The following is an 8,441-nucleotide window of genomic DNA, read 5'->3' as shown; positions in this document are numbered from 1 at the left end:
CTATCACTCTTCATTAAGCCCATTCTTTGACATTTGCAGCCGTGACCTTTACAATGCTCCAAATCAGGTGCAGGATTTTTGGATACAGACTCATTTCCTATCCAAAGCAGGCATCTTTCCCCAAAGCTGTTGGGACACTCAGGTTATGCTGTCTTCTTTATTAGAAAACTCTTTAGTATTTGCCCTAGTTATGTAGAAATGAACCACAAGGCAGGGTTATATGGTAGGAATTTATTAATGAGCAAACAACTTTGTTCATACCAGGAAGACCAGCAATTAGGTTATAAATGACTTGAGAGCATATGCAAGAACTTACAATTTTAGAGCATTCCATCAGAATGTCTACTGCCCAAGTAGGCCCACAAGAGGTGCTCCATAAATGCTGGCTATTGTTTTATGCTGTACTCCCTCTGAGCAAATGATGTGACCTGCTGAGAGAGAGTACACATAGGGAGCCTCCCTGTAAGGGTAAGCTGGAAAATTCAGTAGGTACTGTTTTTAGATTGTGTCCCTCAGAAAATTTGGGATGAAATCCTACGCTGTTTGTTTACTCCCCAGGAATCCCACCATGGCCTATTGATTCCAGAGAACTGAATCCTCACTGTACAACCCCCAGATTCACAATTCTAAGAAACAGCCGTTTAACGCACACCTCAGTGGCTTCTAGGGCACCGCTTTGTTCTTATACAGAAACCAACATTAGCCATCGGAAGGCAATCTAAAATCTACAAAGCCTAGAGAACTCTCTGGAGAACTAACTACTATACAGAATTAATTTTATATTCCTATGATCACCTTCAAAACTCCTAACCTGAAAGTAACTTGAATACTCCATGGCAAAAAGCAGGGAGCTTGAAAAGCAAATACCAAACTTTTATACAGGTGCCAAAGAAGACACCAAGCCAAGAAATGTTACCCTGTGCATAGGAAACCAGCTCACAATAGGTAAGATTGCCTTCTGAAAAGGGTTTGAGAATATGAAGCTTGTTTCTTAACTCTCATTAAAACACTAGGGTGGTTCTCAAATGTGAGGCAGAAAAAGGCATACTTTGGGTCCTTCTTAGTACAGTATCTGAGGTTAACAACAAAAGAAACATTTTGACTAGAGAAGAGCCAAAAATAAGAACTGGTCATTGAGTCTCCAGGGCAATCTAAGGCTGGAAATCCCTTAGCCAGTGAATGTAACTTTAGCAGGTACTTTTGGTCTAAAGCAACTAGTGCGATGAAATACAGTGTAATGGTCAAAATGTACTTCCAGCTCTGCCACTGTCTGGGGGACCTTGGACAATCCATTGAGTCTTTGTGTAGAATCAGGGTTAATAGCTTCAGATAAACCAGCAGACTCTGTTCACTCCTGTACCTCCAGTGAACAGTGCTTGATACCATGGATATCACTGAGGGATTCTAGGTTTGAATTTTCATTCTGCCACATACAAAAGGAATACCCCAGGAAAATTACCCACCTTTTTTGAGCTTCTATTTTCTCACTTATAAAATGGGTATGGTAATTCTTTCATAGGATTTTTATTTTTTATTTTTAATGTATGCTCTACACCCAGTGTGGGGCTCACACTCACAACCCTGAGATCAAGGGTCACACGCTCTTCCAACTGAGCCAGCCAGGATTGTGAGTTTAAAAAATATGGACCTGAAGCAGTTTGTAAACATGAAATAAGTTAGCCAAAATTGCCTATTATATACTAATTCTTTACATTTATTTAAAAAAAATTTTTAGGTCATTTTGGTTTTGTCGAAGACAACTTTTGTGACATGCAGCTAGCAAACCATGACCTCCCAAGATCTGCCTCCCAACCCTTAGGGGTAAGCTCTCAGAAGCCACATTTGTACAGATGATCCTGGCCCACCGCTGTGTGGTTCTCTCACTTGTCTGGCACAGTTAATATGTAACACCTGGGGCTACAGGGTAGCTGACAAGAAAAGCAGAAGCTGTTAGAATGATGTGGATTTACAGATGATACACAATGCCAGTTTAGTTCCTGGGTCCAATCTCATCCTGCCTTTGGGAGTCTATGAGACGGCTCTGGATCTTTTTTTTTGTCTAAATTAGTACTAGTATGCTTATTATTTGTAACTAGGCTTTGTTTTCCAACTAATTTTCTTTGATTCTCACAATATCCCCATAAAACAGACAATAGAGCATGATGGAATGAACACATGGAATTAGACAAGCATGACCCTGCCACAAACTCTAATTTTTGAGTGAGTTAATCATCCATGAACCTGTTTTCTCATTTATAAAATAGAATAGCAATGTTTACTTTTAGGGCTGCTTATAAGATACAGATAATATAAGGCATCTGGCAAGAAGCACTCAGCAAGTTAGAGCTCCTATTAGTATCCCCATTTTACAAAAGAAAAGCCCATAAAAAACTATGGCTAATATTGAGATTTTTTTCCCACTACACCACACTGGGAATAAAAACAGGAAAATCCACTGTTTTAACACACAAGAATGAAAACAACAGTGAGAAACTGGAGACTCTCAAGTGCTCTAACTCTCAGTGATTAAGTACATTGACTTGGCACAAATAGCTTAATGACAGCTTTGCTAATAACCATTCAACTACCTTTGCTCGGACTCTACACTAACTTACTCCCCAGATAGATTCCTCCCCCTTGGGAAGAGAATATATTGCCAACTGATGGGAACATTCTACTCTGCTCATCAGTTCTACTGTTCTTTTGGTTTTGTAAAATGAATTATTTTCTCCAAGGTGTACCACATACCAGAAAACTAACAAAAAACAAATTGGGTACTTTGCACTAGACCCTTAGAAGACACCAATCCACAAACCCCACTCAGCTAGGGCCTACAGTATAGCCCTTTCCTGAGCTTGTGAATTTGCCACAGGTCCATTGTCCTTTATGACCTAGAGTGCTCACCTATACCCCCTCCTTGAAACTATACACGTCTAGATCAACTGTCCCAACCTTGTCTGCATGTCTCAGACTGTGTTGCATAATCATCAGGGATGGGGGTAAGGATAGGACTTTAAAAATTACTGATGCCCAGGACACAACCAAAGTGATTAAATCATAATCTCTACGGGGTGCAATGTAGGCATTAGTTTTTACTCTGCTTAGTGATTCCAGTGTGTCAGATGGACAGTGGCATTCAGTAGCAAACCCAAGATTAACACAAACTGAAAAACAGTATGGCCCAAGTGTAATTTTTTTGACCTACATTTAAGAATATTGTGAATTACCAACATCTCAAAATTGAGAATTCACATGTTTATTTCCCATGCTCCTCTCAGAGCCCACTTAGCCCACAGTAGTCTATTAAAATATTTACCTGACTCTTGTAGATATGATTTTGAGATTCCTGTCTTACTTGACACCCCTGGATTACTGTAATAAAGTTGTGCTTTTGGTATTGTCAGAGCTGCTACATATCAATGTGTGATTGATTTATATACTAATTGGCTCCAACTCTGAAAATGGCCCTAAACAAGCGTATCTGTGGTTTAATCATAGTCTGAAAACTGCTTTTCAAAAAAAACTCATTTTTCCCAACCTGCTGCCTAGAGAAAAGACCAACAGTTGCCTTAAACACTGATTTAATTCCACAATAAGCAAAAAATTAAAACTCAGAAGTTGTCTGTTTACTCCTACAATAGGCACTATTTATTTCCAAGTTGAGCATTTCCAGGTTAGCGATTTCATCTTGGGAGATTAAGCAGCAGATCCCTTAAAATGAACCAGAAATACACCAACTTTATCCCCAAAGAAACCTGACAAAATCTGAGGGGCCCACACTTTTTCCTGTTCCTGAAGGAGCGAAGATTTCCCCATAATGCTCACTACTTATCTTTTTAAAGCCCCATATGCCATCCAGTTCCAAGAAATGCTGAGAACAAGTAGATTTCAGTTGTTTGTACATTTTCAGTTATCACTTACAAAACAAATTCTGTAACACGTTCTAGTAGGCTATCCAAAACTCTTTATATTAAAAATTCACTTGAACAAATAACTAGACCAATTAAGTGCAAATTGCTTGGCCACTATTATCAAATCAAGTAATGCTGAACCCTTTACCCTCAACTATCACATGGGATAGTCTTCCCATGAGTCCTGTCCTAATCAGCAAGGTGGGAAGGGCTATTCTTCTCTCATAGCTGGTTTCATTTGACTGGGCAAAACAAAGAGCCACATTTGTTGAAACTGCATCAACAAATTAAAGATCAGAGATAGTACATTAACCTTCCTCAAACAGCAGTGACAGGCATTTATATAGTCTTTTATGCGGTTTCAAAGTACAATGCTGTAGTTAAGAGCCACCTTTCCAGGTACTGAATGCTAGGTCATTCTGAGACTAAATTAATATACAAAGAGGTAGTACAATGTTGATTGAGTCCCAGATAGAAGGAACTGAAATCTTGGGCAAGTTACTTAACCTCACTGAGCCTTATTTTCTTCTCACAGACAGTAATAGAAATTAAAGTGCTTTGAAGATAAAAGTGATACATGAACTCTCATAAGTATAGATCCAAATAAAACCAAATTAAATTGTCTTCAAATCTGGATTTGGCTAGAATATCAATGATGGGGTCTCCCGATTTATGGGGACCTTCTCTAAGAAAAAAGTCTCCCTCCACCCCTACAAGAGATACTTAGTAGCTTTAAGAGTGAGCTAAATGGAAGCAATGTGAGGGAGTTTAAATGACTTTTAAAATAGTTTAAAAAACTGACAAAAATCTGAGCATCTAATATCACTGTTACAACCCAAAGAGCAATTTAAATTCAATGTTCAAGACAGAAATTGGAAAGCTTTCAGAAAATGCTCCGAAGGCTTCATTAACCAAGTTAATTGTTGGGGATGGTCTCATTCACAGTTCCCTGCAAAGAAACTGAACCAAATCTCATCATTTTATATTAAGTAGGAACAGTGAATAAGGCACATAATATAGGTGACTTGGGCCACCAATATATCTTTTTTTAAACTATAAAAATAAACATAAGTAACTAATGGAATAACAAAATAAAAGTTTATTTTATTAGAATTAGGAATGTTCTTTCCCTCTGGGCAACCTGAACAGTCCAGTTACAATGAAAATCTAAGAACAGTTATTTCCACACCACAGGGTGCTCTATGCACAAAATTACAGGGTTAGGAGCATTTAATCAATTTACCGATCTGATTGTCTCACCAACCCGCCCCCTCCCATCCCCCAAGTGCTCTATACCGGGATTTGTAGCTAAAAGATTTTGTTACATCAAGTCCTTTTCTCTCTTGTACTAAATTTCAGTTCCTAATCATGGCTGAACCACATTTTACACTGCAGATTCAACCATTTCAAATCAAGTCAGTCAGTCTTGGATCTGTTATATAGGTGTGTATGTATACACATGTGTATTTAATATATTTATTTAAACACACATAAAACACATACAATCTGGGTCGCAGCAAATTACACAGAATTTAGAGTTTGATGATATTATATGCTACTCAATTTTACCACTGTGTGTATCCTGAGCTTTGGATCAAAATTTTATTGAAAATCATTTAAAGTCCATCTACTGCTCAATGAATTGTTCAAATGAAGCATGCACTTTCAAAAGACAATGTAACTGCCCTCAAGAAGACAAGGAGACCCTGGTGCTTACCGTGAATAGACAAAAAAGACTTAGGTCTCTGACAAAAAGACTTAGGTAGGTGAAATAGGGAAGCTGTCATACAATATGGCTTGCCTATCACAGCTGGGGTCACTGAAGCTACTAACAATGAAAGCAATTAACTCAGGGAATTCCATCAAATATGGAGATAGCTGTTAAAAGCTTGAAGTTCAGAAAAGGCCAGTTCACCTTGATCCATACAAATTAGGGAATGCACCCACACCTGCAATACCCTTAGGTAATATGCCAACACTGAAACTAAAAAGCATCTCTAAAAAGCACTGTTCCTCCATGGGTGGGGGCTGATATGAAGTGCACACACTGTTTTTGGATACTTGTTGCAAGGGCAGCATGTAAAGAGGATTCATGACACTGAAACCTAGATACTGCAGTTAACTGGTAAGATTTTTAAAAACACCACACATACACAAAACATTTTAAGGGAGCCACATATATCTAGATAGCAACTCTGGCTGCTTTTCAAAGTTACCAGGGAAAGGAACTCATTCAAGCTTTCTGTTAAAAAAAAAAAAAAAATCTCCTTAGTTTTGATAAATGTCTTTTAAGATTGATGCAGTCATTTAAAATAAAGTCAAATGAATGACGGGGGAGAGGGGAGAAGAGACTATGGAAGAAGCAGACACTGAGTTCAGATTTGCACCTGAGGTGGCAAGGGAGGAGAGGATAAAAGGTATGGGTGAAGTTGATCCTAAAGCGACAAGTGGTTTAAGGAAGCAGCATAATATACTCAGCAAACATTCACTGATTTTTGATGGGAAAAGAACAGTTGCAAGTACATCTCATGTAACAACCTTTTTCTAAAAGGAAAAGTAGGGTTGATTCAGCAAAGCCTAACTTAGGCAAAAGGCCAGAGGAAAGTGAACCTACTTCCCAATGGAGTAATAAGATGTACAATGCAAGAGCAGACAAAGCTGCCTCACAAATGGTAAACACTCCCTAGGCGCAAGACATTTAAAGGAAGACAAAGAGGTCACGAAAACTGGTATTTAATATTAAGACCTCTTGATCTAGTTGCCTAGCTCACTATGCACTCCTGTATAAAACTGACAGATTTAGGGATGCTGACCTGTTGAAAAATACCACAGCCAGAATGGCCTAAACAGGTATATAGTTAATAAAACCACCACCATCCTTTACTTTTAACATAGCTCTTAGTAGAAATTTCATAAAAATGGACATCACAGCTAAAATGCATTATTAATTCTCCTATCTGCTGACAGTAGAAAAGAAGCAAACTCAGTGATTTCTATTTAAATGCACTAGATGGGAATATTATGTTCTAGGGGTGTTTGCCTTCAAACTGAACCCACAGCAACACACACAAGCAATTTCAGTATCTGCCATTTTAAATTCACAATCTGAAACTAAGTGAATGGCTATTTATTTATATTTATATTTAAAGCAAAAACATTCTATTTGACACCCTAATGTAAAGAAGGGGTGAGAGAAGAGCCATAACTAAAATCTTAAAAGGCTCAAAAGCAGCAATTAAGGGGGGAAAAAAAGAAAGAAAAAAGTTGAAATGTCTCCTCTGGATGTGACAGGGAGCATAGGAAGCCTTCAGGTATGTGCATGACACGGGTGCACAAAGGCTTAGGTAGATGAATGAGGCCATGGGGGGGGGGGGGTTGGGGACTGGGTCATTCCTGAACGACAGCAAAAAGCTCCCTCTTGCGGCCCTTATCAGGCCATGGCATTTAGTCAGAGCTTGACCTCCCTGTCCCTGATCAAGAGCTGGAATTCAAGGCATGAGGCCCATGGCCAGCAACGGACTTATCAAAACGAGAAAGGGCAAAGTAATCTCAGGAAAGGAAAATCACAGAGCTCTAGTTAGGTCTTCCAGAGGTGCTAAACCAACACACCTTTATCCCAACCCTCAACCCTGGAAAGATAAAGCAAACTGAAAGAAAATGCACAGCAAATAGACATAATCTTGAAGATTTTTAAAGAATAAATATTTTTTGTAATTAAACATTATGCAAACACGTGCCACGCTTGCTTTGTCCATGCATATGCGCTATATACAATTTTGAAAAATACTGTGTTGTCTTCTTGTTTTAAAAGTCATATACAAAGTTTTTTGTTTTTTTGTTTAATTCCTCTTGCTGCCTACCCCTTTCCCCGCCCCAAGAATTTTCTTTACAAGGAACTAATTCACTAATTCACTCATGACCTTGGGGTATGAGAGAAAGAGAGTCAGTCTGTGTGTGTGGGTGTATCTGTATGTGTAGGGGAGGAAGGGGAAGAAGTTCTTTACCAAAGTACAACAAAATGGCTGGTTTGGACATGAAAAGCAGTGTCAAGGAGCAGTTTTAAATTTTAACTGTACTATACTCAGGAAAAAGAAAAAGAAAAAAAGGAGTCAGCTTTGAGAATGAAGCTACGTTACAAGTTAAAGTTGGAGGGCTTTTAGTGTGTCTGTCACACTTTTGTTGGCGGCCTAGAATACTGTTGTACAATGGTTTATCTACCTTTTTTTATTACAATATAATTTACTTAAACTTTCCGTTAACAAAACAGAATTCTGGTACTACAGACCAGAGGTGTCAGAACAGGCTTAGTGCCTCCTTGTTTGTGTTTGTTTTGTTTTGTTTTAATTGCATGAGCACTCTAGATGGTAAAGTTTTCAGAGTTCATTTTATGCAGGGCCATTCTCAGTCCTCAATGTACTCCCACAGATCTTTTTCATAGCCTTCATGCACATGCTGTAACAAAACCCTTCGTCGACTCTCACAGTATCTGCAATCAAAGAAAAAAAAAAACACTTGTCAGCCTCCAATAAT

The 8,441-nt window shown here is 38.5% G+C and overlaps 1 protein-coding gene across 2 annotated transcripts in view; it reads right to left on the bottom strand.

Moving 5' to 3' along the window:
* Positions 1 to 216: 216 nt before the first annotated feature.
* ARIH1 (ariadne RBR E3 ubiquitin protein ligase 1) overlaps positions 217 to 8,441 on the bottom strand; it is a 127,455-nt gene continuing 119,230 nt past the window's right edge. For both annotated transcript variants that reach the window (XM_034994894.1, XM_034994895.1), the window contains one exon: positions 217 to 8,397. In XM_034994894.1, the coding sequence (XP_034850785.1) occupies positions 8,313 to 8,397 (85 nt within the window). In that variant the 3' untranslated portion in view covers positions 217 to 8,312. The remainder of the gene's footprint in view (positions 8,398 to 8,441) is intronic.

Source organism: Mirounga leonina, unplaced genomic scaffold (assembly GCF_011800145.1).
Source record: "Mirounga leonina isolate KUSES-001 unplaced genomic scaffold, KU_Mleo_1.0 Mir_91, whole genome shotgun sequence".
In the NCBI taxonomy this organism is placed as follows: domain Eukaryota; kingdom Metazoa; phylum Chordata; class Mammalia; order Carnivora; family Phocidae; genus Mirounga; species Mirounga leonina.
This window is presented reverse-complemented; position numbering and strand designations above follow the sequence as displayed.